The sequence below is a fragment of the Rhagoletis pomonella genome, unplaced genomic scaffold, assembly GCF_013731165.1.
Source record: "Rhagoletis pomonella isolate Grant_MI unplaced genomic scaffold, Rhpom_1.0 Rhpom_scaffold_00001, whole genome shotgun sequence".
In the NCBI taxonomy this organism is placed as follows: domain Eukaryota; kingdom Metazoa; phylum Arthropoda; class Insecta; order Diptera; family Tephritidae; genus Rhagoletis; species Rhagoletis pomonella.
Genome location: NW_023458555.1, coordinates 1,506,486 through 1,530,616, shown reverse-complemented (window position 1 = coordinate 1,530,616; position 24,131 = coordinate 1,506,486). Strand labels below are relative to the sequence as shown.

Genomic DNA, 24,131 nt, shown 5'->3' with positions numbered 1-24,131 from the left:
AGTAGCATCGACGTGGGGGTTGAGGCTTAGGAAATCTGATGTAAAAATTTGCTTCCTACATTTAAGGACCACCCTAATGTACATACATACGTACATACAAATATTTAAATGTTTATGTGAATAAATGTGTATGACATTATGCAGTCTTGAGGGGGGGGGGCGAGGAATGTGGGTTGTCAGAGCGTTTTATAAATTGTCTCCTGATTGAGTTGGGAGATAGAAAATACTGCAACTCTTTCCAATGTACATACATATGTATGTATGTAAAACAAGCATCGTCCGTAGATAAAGCATATTAATTTCCGCTGTGTTGACATTACTTTGAAAGCGTTTGGCAGGCAGATGTCGGGTAAGAATTGTGTTGCGGGATTTAAATTCCAGCTAGGACGGTCTATTTTCATTCTGCCCTATTCCGGGTAATGTGATTCCTTTGTGAATGGTAGTAATCAATTTTTTTTTTGTCAATACTTATGTACATACATACATATGCACCAATGAATATACTTTTTTCAATTTATACTTTGATAAGTTGTATCGTTCGTTCGATTCTTGCTTTGCATAAAGAAATTAAGGCAGATATGTACTTTTCATGTTGTCAGCTGTTTAACCAACCGCTATCACGCACGAGATTTCTTTCAATATAAAACAGGGCTGCAAATCACTTACAAAAAAAAAAAAAAAAGGTGCGGTTCGGTTCAGCTTGTACCGGTACAATAACCGGTTCATGAGTATTATTAAACCGCGGTTCGGTTCGGGTAAAATGGTTAAATTTTTTTGAAGCTAAAGAAAACAAATATTACAAAAATATGACAAATCTATGTACATATATAAAAATAGAGGGTTTTGTTATTGAGATCAAATGCGAATATTTTTATATGTTTGGTAAAGTGGTGGAAAAATAATCGCGAAATTTTAACAATTTTGGCTTTTTTTTTGTTTTTAATGTTTATTTTTTTAAATATAGTTTCATCGTCTAACCTAAAGCGAATAAACCAAATTCGCAAAAATTATGAAATTTGTTGTGTGTTTTTAACAAGAATTTCTAGAAAAATTTTTACGTTTTATGTTGATTTTTGGCAATTTTTTTCAGATTTTCTTTGAAACATGTATGTTCGACAAATTTTTTGTATAAAAAAATATGCGTAATACTCTTAATAAAAAAATTTTTAAATCAATGCATATAACGTGAAATCAGTAAAATTTTAATAAACTTCTTCAAGATTTGGACAAGTCGTGAGTTTGTGTTGTGCTTGCAATATTAGCGAGAAATTTAATACAGTGAAAATCAACGGTAATTTTTAGCCACTTGAAACTTGCACATTATTAAACTAAAATTGTATACTCAAAAAACACATCTGAGAAAAATTTTTAAATTATGATGCATTTTTTTCTTTAAGTGTTCTATAAAATCTTAAGGTAGCGCGCACTGCTAACCACCACACCAAAGCGGCCGAGGATTTCAATTATGTACTTACTTCAAAAATAGCTGCACAATTCATCTTTATTTTCCTGAAAACTTACTTATTTATTTACGCACATACATACTTACCGCTACGTATTTGTGTATATGTATGAAAACTTACCGCTGCACTCGAATGTGTTGCAATTACGCTGCTCAATGTTGTAGCCTTCGCAAAACATGGTCGAATAGTTTTTCGTTGGTTTTCGGCGTTTATGCTGGCGTCGCGATTTACTTTTAGAATTTCCATGGCTTTCATTGCCATTGATCGACTGCTCGTCGTCATCCAACTTCAGAGTGCTGCCACTGCTGAAGAAAGTCTCCTCATTCACTCTGAGATTACCTTCGAAAGTGCGCATCATTTCATCGTTGACAATGCTGTTTTCACTTTTGGAATCATCAGCTCGACCATCTGCTTTATTGGTTTTAGCTGTTTTGCCAGCGATGGCCGCTGTCGTGGCAAACGTTCGCATTGCTAGTGTTTTGCGCAAATTGGATTTATGTGGCTTATTAATCTTGTAGTCGATGTGCTCGTTCGATGCTGCTGCGGCTGCTGCTGCTGCTGCAGTGCCAGCAACAGTCTCAATGCCTGAAAGAGTTTCCAAAGCTGCGGAATTGTCTGTTTTCGCCGCATTGCCGTTGAGCTGTTGCAAGTTGTCGCCATTCTCTTTGGAAATTGTGCCCTGCTGTCGCTGCTTGTTTTCGTCACTCAATGGCGCGCCAACCAAGTCCATGTCATTGAAGCCGCCTAACGCATTGTATGCGAGCCGTGTGTCGTCAAAGCCTTCGCTGCTGGGCGCATCGTAGGCCACCACATCTTCGTCATCTTCATCATCAGCGACTGCATTCAAGTTTAGCTGCATGTTGAAGTTAACCAACGGATTATCGAGCAAGCAGCGACGGAATCGCTGTTGCACACCTTTGCCGCATGTAACGCTGCAGAGCGTAAAATCACTCCAATCATCCCAGCCTGCAGCATGGAACCAAATCCGTTAGGCAGCCAGCAGCCGTTGGTAATGCAATTTCAGTTTGTTTGTGTTGTTGCCGATTGCCATTGTAATTGGAGCAAAAGTGTTTTTTTTTTCGTGTTCATTGATGTTTTTGTTGTTGTTGCACGTTGTGACGGTTCATTGTGAGTGCCGTCAGTATCCACCATCCGTGCGGCAGGTTGCAATATGTTGCCATCAATTCGTGTGCCGTGTGCGTAACGGTAATTGTCATAGAAGTAGCAGCCAGAGAAGCGTCAGGTGGATGCCACAGCAGTGTTGTTCGTTCAGCGTGCATCATTCATCGTCAGCAGCATCGTCATTGCCAGGAGGTGGTGGGGAGAGTGTTGTTGTTGTTGATGGTTGCGGAATCGCCATCGTCGTCGTTGTCGCCATCATGTGTGGCAAGTGAACCGGAAATGAGAGACACACAATTTGCTTTTTTAATTTCTTCTACGCCACGGACTGTTGGCAATTAAAATCTTAAACTATTTAAAGCCTCATAAAGCAGATGTTGGTGTATGGACAAAATAAAAGTAATTTATTATATCCCAATTGGAAACTACTTTTCGAGTTAATCCATGTTTTCTTTCAGCTTTTAATATCAAAATTGTTACGAGCATAATGCCTAATGTTATCCATTACTAAAGCGCGAAATGAGCACCATCTGGGCTCGAATCGCGGAATTCGATGTCGAAAGTAACTCGAATCGAAATATGATTTTGAGATCGCGGATTTCGATAGCGAGTGTGCTTCGCCCATTTAACTCGTATTGATTCGATTCAAAAACGAGTAATCAATCGATCACGAGTGCCGCGATCCGGGCCCTGATTATGTCTTACTAAAAAAGGTCTAAAATAATGTACCGAACACCGAACTACTCCGAGCGATTGCTCTACTTTATTTGGTAAAACGACTTAAAAGTATAGTATGTCTGATACCAAATGTATATTCTCAATTTCTTCTACCAAAAGGCGGCCATGCCTTTATTAAAGTAAGGAAAATTCGGCATGGAAGTGGTAAGAACCGCCGGATGAAGAGTATGGCATTATTACGTGCTTCTAATTCCCACTGGGATGGGACGCCGAATGAAACAAATACAACAAGAGGCAGTTTGTAGCTTCTTCCCCCATAGACTTTATTTTGCATTCTCATAAATCATATCTCAATAAATTTTTTTAAACTGTTTCTCACTTCCAAATACAACTCATTGTTCCGATTTCGTTTCTACCGAAAAATGCAACCTTCTCTTTGCCCTCTACGCACAAACACTAAGAAGAGGGCGATGAGAATGCAAAATTTTTTGTAGAAAAGAAATCGCCATAAGCATTTTCTTTTACTTAAAATTTAGTACCTTTTACTTAAATTTATTTGAACAAATCGAGTAAAAGGTCTGAAGCTTTAAGAAAAAGCATTTGCTTAGGTTTTATGCATATGGCCCATTGTTTAACTGTACAGTCAGTCACTCCAGTTCTGCTCGGTTCTCATTTGTCCAACTCATTCCATACGAACTCATTCTTATATTTATGGTTTTTTTTTTTCTTTCGAACCTTGTCTTCCATACTCATGATTACCTCAATTTGCGCAAGTTCTTTGCTAGAATACATACTTCAAATGTGCATACATATGTACATGTGTATGTAAATGTGTGTTAATTTATATATGTATGTGCGCGTGTCTTTTTGAGCGGTTGCAGGAGGACATGTAGGAAAGAAGGAGAAAACATAGACAACTTAAGAAAATTTAAAAATTCCAAACTTTTTCTGCATTTTTCACTAAAAAATTTAATATAACCAAATAAAAATCACAAATCAGGCTCAGCTGGTCACTTGCAAATATTATAAGCTTTCATAAAGAAATTATCAAATTAAGTAACAAAAAATTAAGGCTCGAGTGAATAGCGAACACTAAATGCCAGTTTTGGACCACCGTGCAGCAGGGGGTTTATTGTTCTCTTTCAGTGGAACTGGAAACTCAGCGTGCAACACGATCCTGAGCGCAACTTTCCCTGTGCTTTATAGATTGAACAAAGATTAGATAAAAGATTAAATAAAAGCCCTTAAGTGGGGTGCGAAACAAACTGGCGAAGGTTTTCAATATATCTTTTATAAGGGGCATTTTTATTTCTCATGTTCTGTGTTTAAAATACACTTCTGAAAAATACAGAGCTAATTTGAAGGACAGTTCAAGAAATAAAGCGCAAAAGGCGTCCTTTATTTTGAAAACAATTGTAAATGACAGGTGGTTAAAATAGAGGACTGTCCTTTAAAATAAAGGACGGATGGTCACCGTACTTATAACCTTAAAACTGAAGGCAGTGTAATGCTAATAAAAATAGTCCCAGTGTAATGCTGGGTAGGGCAATTGCATTGTAAGAGGATCGAATATAATACACAGTGTATCAGTTCTTTGTATATGTTTTGTCATAGGTGCCTATTTTTTGGTTTCAATGATATGCAGTCTAGGCCACGAAACGGTAAATGTAAATGGGCCTTTGCTTGTGTTTAGTCCAAATTGGAAACTGGTTACAAAAATTCAGCTCTAGTTTATTGTGTACTCTGAGTCTAACCCGATATCTTACAGGGTACATAGGAATGTACGAGCGCGTGCTTTTTGACTACCTCCCTAAATGGACGGCGTTCTCATAAGGCTGGCGTGATTTATGCGAACTCTTGCTGCTTTGCGTTTTTCTGCAAATTCAGCCACTTCGACTTTCTTGCATGTTGGAATTTTTATCCACTTTATTTCACCATCATTTTCATTCCTTTTTTGCGACCGTTACCTTGTGTTATGCGTTACTTACAACAACAAAATTACTTCTACTATTCTGTTTATGCTTCCAGACCACACCATTGTATTGAGAGTCAGCTGAATTATGCGTTTACTGGATGCAGCAAGGCTTGGAGTTTCTTATGCTTGCCAGCCAGCTTTTTCTTAAGCTAGCCATCCAAGTAATTTTTAAGCAAAAAACACAACCGACTTCAATTCTCATATAAAAATTTAAGATCATCGTTAATTTCTTCCGATGAAAAAAAAATACATAAAAAATGTATATATATATATATATATTCCGAGGAATTGATAAGCTTCTCTTTTTTTTGAAGTCGGTTAAAAAAGGTTTGTTCCACATGCTTACCGGACGGTTTGGGTAATTAGAGCGGTAATTATAGGAACGCAAAGACCACATTTCTTGCCCGGAACCAGCAAATAAGCTCTAATAAGCAATGATTTTATGTGTAAGTATCTTATATGGCTAATAACATTAGCAAATACCTAAATTTCTGAACCTTTAGTGCTATTTTCCATTTTTATATTTTACAAAATTTGCTTTCGGATGTAAACAAACAGCAGCTGTTATTTCAAATTGACTTCTTGCACATTTCTGCCCGGAAAAAAGCCCGCGCTGTTTCGGGCACGAAGAAGAAGACATTTACGATCCAAAAGTGGAAGGTATTCGCACTCCATTACCAATTTTTCTGGCGTGAGGAACGCTGTTTTGCCCGCAAGAGGGATTCCGCGTATGTAACGTATACGCCCCGTAGCACCCTACGCAGTCATCTAACACGTTTACTCTCACGCCTCAACCATAGAAGCCATATTATTTAAAAAATATAAAAAAGTAACAAATTAAATTAAATCTATTCAGTTGAAATAAAGGACTATTTCGAACCAAAATTTGTATTGACATAAAAATGTTGTATGTATACTTGTTTATTTTTGGCTCAGGCATTACATTTTGGGCGAAATTCAAATTCAAATTCAAATTCAAAACCCATTATCGCAGCCTTTATTGATGATTTGTTTAAAAGTAAATGTCACCCATGTTTAGTTTTCATATAAAACTTTGTACGCCTGCGAGTGATGTATTTAATTAAAAGTGCAGGATTTGAAAAATTTTGATAAATGGAATGTAAACGGGATGCAGTATATGTATGCACCATTCAATAAAGAGCAGCCAACACATACATACATACATATGTATGTATGTACATGCATACGGGCAAATATTGACAATATATGTGCTGGTTATTTGCGCTTTACGCGCCAGCTAAATTGATTTTTAATTAATAAACCCCTGAGCTACAGTGCAAGTATTCATTTGAAAACTAAACATAATGTACATACTACATACATACATAGATACATACATATGTAAGTACATATATATTTTATAACGTGAAAAATTAGAAAATTTACTGGGTTTCCCTAAATGAATTCTGAGGTATGATTATACACAATTTGTTAATTTTAGAAATAAACACAGAAAGAAAGAATTTTAAAAACACAAAACCAACAAACTAAGCTAAATTTAATCACGAAATAGGCTAACAAGTAAGGCAATGCAATGCATGCATAAAACGTGAGCTTCAGCTCCGACTCGATTTTCAGTACAAATTATTGAGCTTGAGTTTACTGTTTCAGTGCAAATATTGGGCCTCATGCATAAAAAGTGAGCTTAAGCTCCGACTCGTTTTTCAGTACAAATTCTTGAGCTTGAGCTCACCCTTTCAGTGCAAAAATTGAGTCTGAGCTTAAGCTCACTTTTTATGCATAAGGCCCATTGAGTCTGAGCTTAAGCTCATTTCTATGCATGAAGCCCAATATGCACAAGCTTGGGAAAGGGGCGAAAAACGAGGAAACTTGGTAGTAGATTCCTGCGAATATGTGAGCCAAAAAGATCCCAATTTGAAATTTTTCGGATTCCTTTTTTAAATTAGAATGGTGAATGCACTACGCTGGGGGTTGAGATGTTGGCAAACTTTAGTTTCTTTATATTCTATGCAACTAGTATGTACTCGTACTTTGAAAGATGTTTTGGTATTACGAATTATAAAAAAAAAATGAAAAATTGCTGAAAAGCACTGCACAAGGAATTATAATTAAAGCAGCATTTTAAGCAAAAAAATATGTAGATACATTTGAAAACATTTGAGAAGTACTCTTTATGAATGGCTTTACTTCTTGATCGCACACCTCAAAAATAGTTTAATTACTTCAACTAAATATATTTTTATCAACAAAAGTTGACCGAATCATATTTGAAATTCGGATGAGTAGCAAGCTGTACGGATAGAATTCATATATGTATGTACATAAATAGGGCTTACTTTTTAATTTAAATGAAATTTTTGAAAGTTTCCATTTTCTGCCCTAATATTTCCGAAAGCATGGCCACAATTTTAATTTTCTGAAAAAAAGTCTGCAATAGTTTACATACACACATACGCGTAAACAAAAAAGCTCTACGAAAGAAAGGATGCAGAATACGTATTCAGAAAGAAGTAGAGAGATTTCATCTAAAACTTTACCATTTTATTTTTATTTAAACAATTATAATGGATGCAAATAACAAATAATAGATACTCGTATGGCCAGTAATAATCTCTTTCCGTAGAAAAAAATGGAATAAACAAGTGCAAGTTCATTTATATAAAATATGTACATTAGAGTGTTCCAAAAACAGTAAAGTCGGAATTTTAATGCCGCCACCCCCTCGGATTGTTCTACGTATACCGAAAAAAATATACCCAAATATTTTGAAATCGAAAGATATTTAGGCAGTGCTCAAAGCGCTCAAAGTTTTCCATGTTTTTTTTATAGAGGGAGGGGGGGTGGTTTAAAATTCTTGAAAATCAATATTTTCCGATCGAAAAACTGTGGTTCTCTTCAGGAGATTCCCAATAATAATACCCAATTGTTTCTTCAACTATTTTTTGTTACTAAAGATTTTTTATTCGGCGGATTTATAAAATATAGCTACCATTAAAAAATGGTTAAAGAAGTAATTGTGAAAAATATTGATTTTCAAGAATTCTACATTATTTCTACGAAAAGCTGTTTTTTCCCATATACAATACATGGAAAACTTTGAGCGCTTTGAGCACTCCCTAAATTTTTTATTTATTTTTTTCAAAATAAAAAAATAGGGGTATACTTTTTTCGGTATAAAATAATCCTAGGGGGTGGCGGCATTAAAAATCCGACCTTATTTTTTCACGTACATTTTTGGACCACTCTAATGTTCACACATACATACATATTTTTGTCTGCTTTGAATTGAATTGAATTTAACAATAGAAATGAGTGAAAGCAAGAAGAAAGTAATAACAGACAGTATACATACATATATACATACATATGTATATGATTGCAAAAGTGGAGCTAATTTTTTGATCATCCATACAAAGCAAAGCGTTTTATGTACAATTTTTCATCTAATAAATATGTACGTATTTTAAGCAATACTCATGGAATCCGCCTATTGAAAAACTTAATTTAAATACATTTTTATGTAAATAGTTTATTAGATTTTGAAAAGCTTCAAACGAGTTTTCCGCAATTACCAGCACATAGCCCCATTCTCTCGTATTCGTTATACATTTTGTCATTCTGCTCGTGTCTATACATATTGATTGTTTCATATTGAAAAAACCTGAATAATACAAAGCAAAAAGAAAATCTCTTAAGAAGAATGGATTTTATTAAAAACAGAAGCCAATAGTGGTCAGTTGATTTTTTTTTTTTTCAATTATATAAGTTGGAAAAGAGAATAGTTGAGGGTCTTGCTATATTAAGGTAACAATATAAGTATGTATGTATGTATTTAAAAAAATATCCACTTACGCATATGCATGTAAATATGTAAATAGACATAGACTAGCTAGCTTACTCACCCAAATGCTTCCAAATGTGATTCTCAAACTGCGGACTCCAGCGGTGCAAGCCATTTATGCTAATTGATAAAAAGTCCATTTGTTGCGTTGCATGCAATTCCCCTGGGAGTTGTTGTTGTTGCTGCTGTTGTTGCCCAGTTACCAATTTACCAAAAACAATTAACTCGGTTGGAAGAATTTTCAAAAGATTTCCATCGAAGCATGACAAAGGTTGCAGCGTTGCATTCAACTGGCTGTTGAATTTTCATTGAATGTTTGTTGTTGTTCATTGTTGATTTTTGTTGCGTGCAAGGTATATCGAAAAAAAAAAATAAACTTAAGTTTTTACCACGAAGCTTATGAGGGATGTGAGTAAATATGTAAACATTTTAATAATTACTTAAAAATATTTATGTTGAACCAAAGTCTAGAGTCAAAGCCTTTTTTAATTTATTTATATTATTTAAAATATTTAGATATTTTTTGGTGAAATAAAGTAATAATGTTACATACAGACAGTGTCAAAAGTTAGGGTACACCTTGTTCTAATATAATAATCACAATTATTTTCATGACAAATTTGCTTCTATAATATAAACCTTATATATCAAAGTTCACAAAAATTACAATGTTCAAATATTCATCAAAATTTTACACTTTTTATTCAGAATTTCTGGAAAATTTTCGAGTATGCAAGTTGTAATTTTAGTAAAAGAAAGCCTAAGTTTCAAGTCGCTTAAAATTACCGTTCGTTTTTTTTTTTTTTTGCGGAGGGTATTGCGCATTTTCTTTCATATAAAAATAGATTCTGATCATGAAAATTATAAAAGCTAGCGGTAATTTTAAGCGACTTGAAACTTGCACTTTATTTTACTAAAATTGAACGGACTACACAACTGCATACTAGAAATTCTGAATAAAAATTTAAAAATTTTGACGCAATTTTTTTTTTTTATCTTTGTGAACTTTATATAAAGTGTGAAACTTTGATTTATAAGGTTTATGTTATTGAATAAACCATATCTTTATAAATAACACAGGTTTACAAAAAAAAACAAAAGTTTCTGCATATTGGACCAAACCTTTATATTCCTATGTTATTCGATGCGCTGGATGCGAATCCGAAGTCTATTAGCCCCCATGACGTCAGGTTCGAGGTAATTTGAAAGTCAAGTGGAGAAAAATCCAATTTATAAAGTTGAAAATTCATATACATATAAGGGTTTTTCGAATGGCTAAAGCCGAATCCAAAGTCCGTTAACCTCCATAATGTCATGTTCGAGGTCATTTGAGGGTCAAATAGGACAAACAATTTATTTAATATTTTCTTTTTTTGTTATCGCTGAATCCGAATATGAGGGTCCCTTGATTCCTCAAGGTCATCTAGAGGTGTTGGCATCGAAAGGTCGAATGCAGAAGAATTGCATTGAATTTTTAGGTTAATTCAATTAATTTTTCCCTACATGACCTTCAAATGACCTCGAACTCGACGTGATGGAGCCTAATAACATAGGGATATAAAGGTGTGGTTTAATATGTAAACCCGTGTAATTAATGAAAAAAAGATTTCATGAAAATAATTGTGAATATTATGCTGACTACACACGTGGCAACCGTTGAAGCAAAGCGTTGAGGCAACCTGATGTTCTTGTTTAATACGCACGAGGCAACCGCAAGTATTTGCTCTGTTATGAAATGAATATGCGGAAGAAAATTTGTTTTCTACCAAAACACCTTTTCAGCTCACTTGTTTTCAATGAACTAAGTCAATAAATTCAATACACAACGATACACATGAGGCAACCGACACGGCAACCAATACAAATTATCAAAATATTTTAATTTTCGGGCAACGGTTGCGCAACACGAATTTCTGTGAGCAACATTCCTACAGACAAGGCAACGGTCGAAGCAACATGCCTTGGTTGTCTCAACGGTTGCCTCGTAGTCAGCATTACATTAGAAAAATGTGTACACTAACAATTGATACTGACTGTACATATGTATGAATATACTATATAAGTGTGTACATACATATGTGTTCGAGTATAGCAAACTTTACACTCAATTGCAATTAAATGCGAAATGTCATAAATAATGCTGACTTTTGGCGAAGTCGGAAGCTCATGCTGATATACATACATACATATGTATGTATTTACATACGAATGTATGGATTAATCAGGTTTACACAGGCATACAAGTACATACATACATACAAGCACACAACACAGCAGAAGTGCATCGTTAATTGCGTTGATTAAATGTAATTAATTCATTATACTTAAAAACAATGTTATGCGGCCTCTAGGCACGCAATCAGCATTGTTGATGCTCAGCACAAATGTATATGTATACCCAGTGGGAAAATGTAATGTATGTTAATCGAAAATTTTATCAGTAAAAACCCGTTTTCAGATTCGAAAATGCATTTTTTTCCTTATGACGATGTCCTATGAAAAGCCTTACCTAGTAATTGAGGAATGTATGCGATTTAACATACATTTTTTTGGAACTTGTTTCATACATTAGAATGTTGATTACATATTAATCAGTAATAGAATCTTAAACCTGTAAGAAAAGCATTACAATATTTATCACACATGTAATGCATTATTACTTTTCTCACAGGGCACGTTTGCATGATCATGCCTTTCTGCATGTATCTGCATGTATCTGTAGGCCTTGCAGGAAAAACAGCACTTTCTCAGTGGCACACTTTTAGTGAAATCCGAATACGATTTATTCTGTTTGAACGAAGTTTTTGGCATTATACTAAAAAAGAAACTTTATTTATTTGCCTCAATCAACATTTTTTCAAGCGGTATAGGCGATAGGCGATGCGTCTCGCGGTGCTTAAGGAGACAAAGCTCAATGTGTATATCAAATTTGGTCGAGATCGGTCAAGTAGTTTTTGAGATACGCATATTTATATAACAATTTTGAGTATGTAAATATTGATGATCCCTTTAACCACACTGTTTAAAAAATCTGCACGTCCGGTAGATACACACATTTAAATTCAAGGCCGACAATTTTTATGCAATTGCATTGGATGTGGTATCAATTTATTCACAAATAAATGTTATTTTAGATAAATGCCACATATTTGGAAAGTTGCATAGACATTTTTGAAATAAGCGATGATCAAAGTTCAAAAATGAAGAAAAATAGGGGCTCATTAAAATTTAACCGATGAAAACTCCCAACAAGCTAAGTCTAACTACTCTGAAAAAAGTGGGACTATGTTAAATACTAGTATAGGACCACGCTACATTGTAACCAACACTAGCAACCAAAATGGTCAAAACATATGGAGAAAATGCGGTTACATTAACATTGCGATGTCGTTGAACCTGACCACCTCTGGTCCAACGCATTAACATGGGACCACCAAGACAACTACTCCTTTTGGACCATGCCTGAATTTCATAAAATTTTGTATAAACTGAATATTTGATCATTTTTCAAGGTGATTTTTAAATTTAAATAGCAAAATCTATATCAGTTTTTTACGTTTGAAGTGGTCCAGCTCAGCATAACCAAGTTACTAGTACGCAACCTGGGCCTTTAAAACTACGTCCCAGTGGACCACTTGATCCTCAAATTTTTGCACGGCTATTATTATATATACATCGTTTTAAAGGTCTAATAATCCTCCCTTCAAAACTTGTTCGATTTTTAAAATCGGATAGAAAGTAGTCAAGCTATTAATAGATAAGTGCATCAACTACGAAAATAACGGGTTTTTGGCATACACAAAATGGAGGGTTGAGGAACTATACGGTACCTATTTCCATGTTGTACTCGACCATACCTACAACCTACACTCGGTTGTAGCACCGTGTTATCGGCTCATTTGCAGGAAATGCGATGTTTTATGGTTAATTTGTAAATGTTGATTGCGGAAAGTAGGCGAGAAAGGCACTCCAATGAGGCGTGTTTCCCTTTTACGCAATTAATTATGTTGAAGTGTTGAAATATGTAGCATAAATACACTGCGTGTGGCTGCGTGAGTGTGGTGGAGCATTTGTTTGGTCAGCTTCGCACAGCTGGTACAGAAAAGGAAAAGTGCTTTTTAATTGCACTTGTAACTTGCTGCACAAAAAATACTGACACACACACACACACAAGCATTCCCATAACTGCTGCTATGTTTGTATGTACATTGTGTATTTATGTACAATGCATGCGCGCTTGCCGGCTACACATACATAGTTGACGAAGTTTGCAAATTGTTAACCTCTTTTAAATTAAATTGTCACTTTTCTCCATTCCAATTCACACACAAACACGCAACCGCACACACAACAATAGGCGCACGAGCGATTCGCCTTGTCGGCAACTATGCCAGCTGCCAGTCTTCTGAGCACCGTACTTCATTCAACCAGTTGCACAAAGTTGCAAGGCACCGGACAGATTTCAACATAACTAAATATTCCACTTTACCTACCCTTCATACTGATATGCGGACTCGGGCGTTGCGCTGCCACCGCTTCCATTCCCATAGCTGCCATTGTGTCCCGTGCCGCTGCCATCGCCTCTTCCATAGCCACCTACGCCACCGCCGCCGCCGCCACCACCACTGCTCCGTGCAGCGTTCTCCGTCCCGGGTGTCATTTTCAAAAGTGACGCGCCTTTGTATATCGTTTCCGGTGTTAATGTTATTAAAATGGACTCGTCCAAAGCTTTGGCCGAGTTTGCCGCTGTAGCTGAGTGTGCTGTCGTCACAGAAGCAGAGCTGGCCGGTGTGCCGTCGTCACTGTCACTGTGTCGTCTTTCCGCAGTTGTCAACGGCTGTTGCTTTTGCTGAGACTGCAAAACTCGCTGTTGTTGTCGTTGTCTTGCTGCAGCGGTGGCTGCCGTTGGTCCAGCGGCCGAGTGCAGTGTTTCTGATGCGAAGAAATTATTTTGCGCGTTCTGCCATTTCAGCTGGTCATTGACAGCGCCTGCGCCGAGTAAATCAACAGTGCGGGCGTCGTCGGTGAAGATATGTGCACCCAGAGCCTTCAGTATTATCGGACTCTTTTTGATCAGGGCGGCGATGCTGTCGTGGGCGCAAGGCGTTGGCTGGTGGCCACGTCTTGCTGCAATGGGAGTCGAATATGTGCCCGAAAGGAGCAGTGTGGGGCACAGCAAGGCGCAGCCGACAATCAGCGTCCACGGTTGCTTGCTAACGCACATTTTTGCCGCTTTATGGGTTTTTTCCTTGGTTTTATTTATGCTGTAGCGCTATGCCACTTCTGCTGTGCTTATGTTTTTCGCTTCGCTGTTGATGTGATGTTCTTGAAGTGGCCAAGGTTCGCGCCTCCAGTTACCGTTAAAGTGTTGCGGCGCAGCTGTGCTAGTTGTTAGGTGTTGTATTTCAGCCGACGACAAAAAACATTCCGCTCGTAAGAAAATTCAAAAGAGAAGCGGAAATGTGAGGCTAGAGGGTGATTTGTTGCAGTTGTTGTTAAAAAGGACTAGGATTTGAATTATTTTAGCCAGAAGTTGTTTCTGTCTTAAGTGTGGTGCCAGAATAAATAGGATTGCATTTCGTTTTCAGGGCGAAAGTCACGTTTGATTTTCATAATCCATTTTTTTGGCTGTATTTGAAGTGCTCTTTGAAGTTTTGTTGTTGCCTTTCCAAGTGTCTTGACACTACAAATTGAAAGAGCTCAGACACAGTCACGTCAAATCTGTAAAGACGGAAAGAAAGAAGAGTTATCATTATTAAAACCGAATTGCAGTTTGAGGAAGAGCAAGAAATATGGCATAAAATTGTTGCTAGGATGTTATATTTTAGATAGAAGGAATTATAGTAGATGAAGCTTCCATGCTGATACATACATATGTATGCAACTTTTGGTATAAAGAGATTGATTTACTCCGGTTTTTGAAAAAATTTGAAATCTACTCCTCTCCTCCGCTTGACTTCAATTTATTCCGTTTTTTTTTTTTTCATTCATGTTATGCCCCTCTTGCTCTCTTGGGACCGTTTTTTGAGTGTTCACCACCGGTTTCAGTAAAAAAATTGAAAGTTAGCCAAATCTTACTGTTAAAAATTAACTCTTTCATAGCAATGCGTCAATAAAGTAACTTCGTTATTTTTTGATGTATGGCTGTAGAAATTGGCGGATGCAGAACTATATGTACATAAGTTGTTAAAAAATATATGTAGAATAAAATTTATATAAAGTAGAAAAAGTTTAGATCCTATTGCTCTTTAAAAAATAAAGTGTTAGAAACGTTCTACTTTATAGGAAATGCTAAATATTACCTAAATATGTAACATATTATCTTTACGTTCTTATTTTTGCATGAATAAAAAATATTTAAGTCAAACAATTAATGTCAGAAACGAAAATAAAAAATTCAATCTAGTACGGAAAATTTGTTTTTGCTCAGATTTTTAGTCCTGAATCGAGTTTCGGAGGTCCGAACACTGTTCTCTACATTTGTACTGCTTTATAAACCTCAAACCGCAGTGTGGACAGCAATAGTTAGTGATGTGGTTAAGTTCGATTTGAGATGGTTAACTTTTTGGTGGGTGGTGTTTCTTTAGGCGAAAAAGTACCGAAATTTAGAATTTTTTCATTGTGACGCGAAATAAAAAATCATACTTGTTTTTGTGGCTTATTAACATTTTTATTATAATATATTTATTGAGGTTTCACCACGATTTTGTTTTTTTAGGAAAAATTTAAAAAGCAACTAAGTCTAAGCGGTAGAAGTTATAGCAGCTACTTCGGAGATCATCACATCTCCTCATCAGACTTCTTTTTTTCCCTGCTGAAGTCTAGGAAAGAGAAATCTGATGAGATTCTTCTACCGCTTAGAATTTGTTGCTTTTTCAATTTTCCCTTATAAACAAAATCGTGGTACAAAGCTCAACAAAAATATTAACATAATTGTTTTTGTTGAATAACTTTGGGAAGTTTTCAATTACAATGTTCACATTAGAGTGAATCAAAGTTAGCATCAAATACAACATATCTGTGAAGTTTCAAGAGTGTGCCACCAAATTGAGCTATTTTGTAATTTTTGAAATTTAGCGATTTTTTAATTATAAAAGTTTAGGATACTTAAAAATGTTAAGGATACTTAAAAATGATGATTTTTATTGGCACACTCGAAATTCATTGTCAATTTATTATAGTATACGAAGAAATTAATATATACATAATTCTGTATGTTCATAATATTTTGTATATGCGTGAAGAATAATGTGGAAAAATATTACACGCCAATATTTAGTTAAGTACTTTAAAATAATACGGCTTTTTAGTTAAGGAGTGCAAGTAAATGTGTTAGCTGAATGCTACGGGGCGTATACATACGTCACATACACAATTATGGATACCAGTCTTTTTATTTCGCGATGGAATCTTGTTCATTATGCAAAACTAAAGATAATGCATAGCGTAAGATAAGTGTGCCCCCATTTTGGAGCAAAACACGTTTTTGTCGAAAAATGTAACAACTCGTGAGATTTACTCATATACGCTCAAGAAATTGGCCAGCACTTGAGTAGATAGCATTGGTAACTAGGTTCTAGTTCTATCCGCATATCCGGACGCAAAATGAACGGTTACTTACTGGATAACCGAATTGTATACCGTATACACGAACATTCGAAAGGATATCCCAAAATACGGCTGATTGCTGCAACATTGCGCAAATATTAAACTGTGATGAACATCGGAACTTTTAAGTACCCAAAAATCTACTTCGAATTATTCGCAGACCTGCAGATTTAAAACGGATTAAAGGAATACGCAAACATTAAAATTGATGGCAAATTGTTATCTACATTTTCCGTGGGTGGATGGTTTATGATATATTCTTTAATTGTTATGGCTTATGGCACATCTTCATCAACAGTATTTTAACATAAAATTTATAATTTTTAATATCTTCTACTAAAATATGTTCACAAATGAAGTTATATATTCCTTCTAGCAAAAGCACTTGCTTAGGGAGAGTTTTCAGTGGTTTATGGAAGATCGGAAAGTTTGAGTCGACGAAGCAAGGCCGCTTTATTAAATGTAATCACAAAGGAATTATGATAATTCATCGGCGCTAGACTCTCTGGATGAATTCTCTTGCGCAAAATTAAATTTCCAATCTGAACGCTTGAGCTGAAAATTTAAAAGCTTCATCTCGTGCGCCCTTTACTTCCTGAATGTGTTTTAATTTGTTACAAAACGCAAGAATAAAAACAAACAAAAAATCTCATAACAATAGGATTGTAGGCAGGGCAGCAAGATGTTTGCTATTAAAAAGCGCAAAGTCTGCAAGTAATGCAATTTCTTCATTTTACTACTGCCTTACATCGTAGTTTCTTTGCCCCTAAAACGCAAAAAATGCACACAATGCGAAACAATTTAACCATCAACATGTATGTAAGTGCAGGCGTATGTGTGCATAAGCAGTTTCCGAATAGGCAAAGAAAAGAGACTGTGGAATGAGGTCTTAAAATAAAATGACTTTACTCGGCGGCGCTGATTTCTGACTTGGTCAAGGACTGCAGCTAAATAATCGTGCAATGCGAAAAACTGGAAAGAAGATAAAATCGTGAACCATAAAACAACAAATGCAGTGGGTATAAGACGCCGGGAAAGCGACCAACTTGCAGTCAGTTCTCAACTGAAATTTCGGTAGCAATAAAAATGCACACAAAATGTTTACAACTGCCGTTGGTGCAAGGCAAGGCAGACCGAAGCAGACCGAAGTGCAGAAATGAAATTTGGTGAAATGCAGTCGAAGGAATGCTGATAGCCGATGGTAAATGTTGGGAAAGCTCAGAAAATTCACAAACACTTAACAAATTGTGACTTTATTGCGGGTGAAGAGGCTTCGAAGCGGCAAAGTGCCACTGAAGTACTCGAACTCGAAGTGTTTAACCGCAACCAAACGAATACAAATACAAATACACAAACATACATATTTACGTACATATATTGCACAGCCTCAGACAATGAAACTATCAAATAAATAAACAAACATACTAATGAAAACCAAAATGTCAATTGACAATATACAGAACGGATTCAATCCTGCAGAGGACGCTTGGTGCTGCCACCAGACGCACACGAACACTCCCACATTCAAAAGTAGGTACATAAAGAACAGAACAAATGGAGTGGCAGTAGATCATGAACACTACACTACACTCACGCACTCAGCAGTTGACGATGACACAGAAAGTGATTGCATTCATTTGTTATTTAGGCCACAACAACAACAAGGAAAATCGACAATTGACAATCAGCAACCGACAACATTCATATCGACCAGTCGCACCGCCAACAGCACAACAATGACACTTTTGAAGAATTGCAGTGATTGTTTGGGAGCGATACGCCAGAAAATCACGAATTCGTTGAATGTAACGCGATTTCGCCCGTTTTACCTAAGTATTTGGTTAGTGAGTATGTATGTATGTATGAATATATCTGTATGTTTCTTTAGTGCTTTTCCCATGATGTGGAATCTGTTTTACCTCGCAATTGGCTGGTAGACGGGTGAATACCTGCCAGGGACGCGGTGGTTTGTGTAGCACTTGAAGCTGTCAAACCTTACCACAGCAAAGATCTACTTTCTATTTTTGAATTCATCACGTTTAGCACTCGTTTTGCACAATTGCCGCGCGTGCGAAAAGGCCATGAGGGTAAAGAATAAACGCCAACTACTTCCAACGAAACGAAATCGGTTTAACCCAAAATGCTGAAGCTGAAGAGAAGCTTAGCTCCAGAGGTTTGAGCAACGGAAATGGTGCAGTATATTGTGCTCATGTATGCATTTACTATATCTCTGCCCTACGTACACATACATATATGTGCATAAGTTGGCTGAGTCTGGATTGTTGCGTGAATGCTGCATGTGGCATGTTGGGACGTTGAGCTATTAAACAAAAGGCAAATTGCAATTAACGAATCTTTGTCACCGCGCACGCCGCTTCACATTTTCCTTTCCCAAACTTCAAAATTCTTGAGGACCTTATTCCCGTATCGGCCGTTGTGTCTGAGTGGTTGGAGGTGCGTGCTACCACTCCCTAAGACCTGGGTTCGTTCCCTGGTCCGGGCAACATCCAAATAAGAAAAAGCTCCAACAGTCGTTCCTCGGCAGGCAAAGCCAAAACTTCGAGCGTTTTTTTCGGCCACTTATAAAATCCATTTTCCGTTAGAAGGGAAAGAGCCACACTACAAATTGTAGAAGAAGCTCGTCCAAACAATTAGCACAAGTGTAAGCGCCAAAATACATACTGTTACTATTACCTCCGGGGATTTCTAGTAATTCGCTGGTGGACGGCAAAGTACTGGCTTATAATTAGTTTGAAAAATACACATACCTTTAGAAGGAAATACTGTTAGATGGCAAGCGTTTTTGCGAGATGCTTACCAGTGATGATATAGCCGGAGATTAAGTTGATATTTAGTAAGAAAGTAACTCGCTATTTTATTTATTTTTACTGCCGGTTTCACTAGCAATTTAAGTGAAACATAATTTGTTACCTTTTGTCAGTTTTCGTATTAAATTCAAATAGATTTTTTTTTTTTACTTAACTAACTTTCGTGAAACTGCCTTTTAGCCAATGCATATTAAACAGGTATTATTAACATTAGAGCAAAAACAACATTCACTTGTATTTTGATGTAACTTTTGTGCTCTAAATTGTCAAAAAATTATTAAGTTTTTTTAATATCATGGTGAATTATAAACGAAAATTAAAAAAAAAAAATTAAAAATAAAATTGGTGCAAATTTCTTTTTTGCTAAATTTGTGTGCTTCAAAAACAAGGCCTAGTAATCAGCGTTTGTGTGCTCCTGAAGTAAGCGAAAGTTCTAAAAGATTTAAATCGCTTATTTTTATGAAAAACGGTTTCACATTAAAAAAATAAAAAGCCACCTAAAGGTGAAATGGCGCCAAGTCCATTATTTTCAAAATTTAGTTTTTGATGCAGAATGGTAGGTAATACGAAACTCCATAGATTTTACGTCCCTCCTGTACCATTTCAAAAAATTGATTTGGCACCTTTTCACCCTTGGGCGACGATTTGATACTTTAGTGACCAAATAATTTGGAAAAAAATCAAATCAGCTGTTCTGCTGATACTACCTTTTCAATATGCCTTAAATTTTGTAAATCATTACACAGCTAAATCAAAAAACTTGCCCGAATTGTTAAGTCGCCGAGTGCAGTGATCCCCAGCGGCGTTAATCCCATGAGAGTTATGTCACTGCACCGTCTAAAACATCGGCCCCTACTCTGTAGCAATTCTGATGTAAGAAGAAACCTTTCAAAAAAGCGTCGGTTGTCTCGAACTCTGCACTTTTTTCAGAAAGTACATTTGGACACATACCGAGTCTATTAAAGCTGGATTTTCCGTCAACATTCAGGACTCTTATGAAAATCATACGATCTGAATACTTGTAACGAAAGTGATATATATATGTCTATTGGAAACTGCCAAACACGCATTATTTGCGTGATGCCCATTAATTTTGTGCTAAGTATTTGTATTTTTTTTTAAAGAAATCTCCAAGAAAAGTTTTGTAAAACGCACCGCTTTCAGCCTTTATTTGCTTCAATTCGGCTATTTTCACCTTTAAAATGCGCATAAGCAGCAGAACAAATGCACTAAATTTTTGGGAATTAACTCGGATACGGGGAATTTTCGATGACAACACTGGTAAAAACGACCAGCTGTTGTCTTTTGTACAAGTAAGAAAACAAAGCAGGCGTGTTTGGCTACAAGCCTGTAGCTGCCAGGTTCGATCCACGGTTGGAGCGAATGCGAAAAAATGTGTTGTGTTTATTATTTATTTTATTTTATTTTATTTTATTTCCATTTGCTTTATTTTATATCACATGTTTTATTTTACAATTAGTCGATTAAAATTTTAGAGTTGAATTTGATTAAAAAGCCAACAACTACCTGAAAGCATCGTTAAAAAAATATAGAACTTATAAAAAAAAAAATAATAAAAACGAAATAAATGAAAATTCTACTGGCCGTGGGACTCGAACCCACGACCTTGCGGCTCGTTAATCCGCAATACTGCCTGCCGTCTGTCACTTCCAAATTATTATGCGCATTTATGTGCTGGTTTATCTGCATAAGCATGCCCGTCTGTCCCACGTTTAAATCTACATATATGTATAGTACATAGTACATAGTGTATATTGTGATTTATGTGAATATCTTGTTACTTCAAAGAGTACGCGAGTTTTAGCCTTTTTAAATGTGTATGTATGTATGTGTATATGTGTGCCTACTCATTACAAATATGCACCAACTATAATTCTGCATCAGCAAACTCTTTCATACCACAGAGGTTCTGAGAGTTTCCATTTAATTCCAACACATTTTGTTCGCCATTCTGTAAAAGCAGCAACAAAATTGTTCAAACAATCAACAGCGAAGCGACTCGCTTGAAATGAGCAGGCGGTTGGCTATACGAACAAATGTTTGCCGACTTCTTAATGAGGCAAACATGCACCGATTTAAAGCGCTGCCAACAACAGCTTAATCAACCGCTACTACCCTTGCCACTTGCAAACACTTTTATGGAAGTACATATTTTATACTGTTGCACATCGTACGGTACTGCATAATAGTCATCAGTAGTCCAGGCATACATATGTATCGCCATGTATCAGATTTATATATATACATACATACATCTATGTACATATGTATGTATGAACGCAGGTAATAGGTGCAAATGTGCTGCTGCCACTAATTAAGCGTACAAGTTGCGGCCGGCAATAGCGCCGGAGCATCCCATTTGCGCCACAGTTGCCGTGCACAATCGAAAGTGAAGTGGATTTGCTGTCTATGAACTCTGGAGTAGGAGTTTTCGTTTTAGTCTTGCTTTATAGTTTTTATTTGCGCGATGGTGCCGCACATTAATGCAAGGCAGCATTTGGGGGAGGCATAAGCACGACATCAGACACATATGTACGCTTGCAGAGGCGAGGGACAGTGGTATGGAGTGCAAAATGTGGCATCCCCTCCTCTGAGAAGAATGTCTGAAAGGGTGGCAGTGCAGGGATTAAACCTGTTGCACTTTTAGTTTTTATTTATTCATGCTTGGAAAGGGAGTCTAGTAGGGTGGAGCGGTGCGCTGTTCAGCCTAAGAGAATTATTTTCTCTGTTGCAGATACGTTTGGGTGCATTAGTGACACGAATATGAATTCAAAAGCTGGTCTTTTTTCACGGAAACGTGTTTTCACGAGTTTTTTTTTTTTTAATACAGACAAATATGTACATACATACACGTATAGTGTATTTACAGTTATCAAACGGCGAAATAGTTTGTATTATTTTAGGTGCAGCCAGGGGAAATACTAGAACCGTAATAGAAAACGAAAATGAAAATGAAAACTGCAACCATAGCACCGTAAAATGGAAATGCTCGACTCGAAACGAAAATGAAATTTCATTGGAAAAATAATACTTTAAGCTGCGACTACATACATACATTTCGATATATACACTTGGATATAAGTATATTTATATATAGATACTATACGTATATACATATATTTATAGATACTGTATTATTATTCATTAATATTCAAAAGATCAATATCTATGTATGTATGAATCTTTAGTCGATAATAAGCAATAGTGTACTGATGCTCGGTATGATTCAGGAAGAATCTGTGGTTCTACAGCACTTCTGCCATGAAAACCCGTTTTGTAAATACTATGGGGTGCTAGTAGAAGGCAAACATGTGAACGCCAAACCAATTGGTCAGTTATTGCAATACTCTGGGCATTGTTACATTATAAGTATTTGCATATCGATGGCTGAGTGGCAGATCGACCTATCTCGGCAGCCAGTTCGAAAACGCTCTATCTCAAAAAACTTTTCAAGAACGCCCTATTTCAGAATTTAATCGAAAAATACCCTATCTTAAAATTCGTTTCAAAAACGCCCTATCTCACTTCAAAATGTATTGAAAATATGCTGATATAGGGCGTTTTTGAATTGGCAGCTGAGATAAGGCGTTTTTGAAATGAATACTGAAATAGGGCGTTCTTGAAAAGTTTTTTTAAATAGAGCGTTTTCGAACTGGTTGCCGAGATAGGTCGATCTTCCACTCAGCCATCGATATGTAAATGCCACTTTTTTGTATGTACCCGTATGTACGATATATTAGAGCGTATCAGAAAAATAGCTTTTACATATGCAAATACATATCGTGTAAGAGCGCTATTACTAAACGATACAGGAAGTTATAAAAATCAATGACACCAAAATCTAAATGGCACAATTTGGAATATTGGGTATTTACTTACTATGTACATCTATATTAGGGTGACCCAAAATTTTTTCCCCTCCAGCTACCCCCTAGATCTTAGGAATATCAAAAATAAGGAGACAAGTATTTTTTTATTTTGCCGCCGGGGTTTTTAAAGGGGAAATACGTTTTTTCATCAAAATGCTGTAAAATCGATCAAATAAAACTATCTTCCTTCAGAAGTCTTCAAAAAATAACACTCTGATGCTTAATTAACTTGAAAATTTTACTAAGTGTATTTAAATAACCGATAATCCCATCTGTTATATACAAAAATTTGTTATTTTATGTTTTCATAACCACATAATGCACGAACAGCTCAGTGGATGTAGTTAATTTTTTTTGCATTCTACTCGATGGTTTCTGTAGGTTTAAGGTAGGTAAAAAATTTGGAAAATAGGGTTGCCAGATATTTGACAATTTAAAATTATTTAAATGTCATTAAATATGTAAGTTTCTTCTTCAAATCTAAAAGCGTGTTAGTTGTTTTATTGAGCCTTTAAATAACTTAGAATTCTCAAATATCTGGCCACCCTATTTTTCAAAATTTTTTACCACAGAAATAATCGATTAGAATGCAAAAAAATAAAAATAAACACACCAAATGAGCTGTTCGTGCGTGATGTGGTTATGAAAACATAAAATAACAAATTTTTGCATATACCAGATAGGATTATCGGTTATTAAAACACATTTAGTAAAATTTTTCGGGTGGCAGCAGGAAAAATCAAAAAA

At 36.0% G+C, this 24,131-nt stretch overlaps 2 protein-coding genes across 2 annotated transcripts in view; both read right to left on the bottom strand.

The window, feature by feature from the left end:
* The window catches only part of LOC118735841 (mucin-21), a 54,952-nt gene extending 51,219 nt beyond the window's left edge, over positions 1 to 3,733 (bottom strand). Inside the window, exon 1 of the mRNA XM_036465825.1 lies at positions 1,584 to 3,733. Within this exon, the coding sequence (XP_036321718.1) occupies positions 1,584 to 2,322 (739 nt within the window). The 5' untranslated portion in view covers positions 2,323 to 3,733. The remainder of the gene's footprint in view (positions 1 to 1,583) is intronic.
* Positions 3,734 to 14,325: 10,592 nt separating this feature from the next.
* The window catches only part of LOC118735727 (serine/threonine-protein kinase rio2), a gene marked incomplete in the record, with an annotated part of 254,041 nt that continues 244,235 nt past the window's right edge, over positions 14,326 to 24,131 (bottom strand). The window contains 1 exon segment of the mRNA XM_036465662.1: positions 14,326 to 14,779.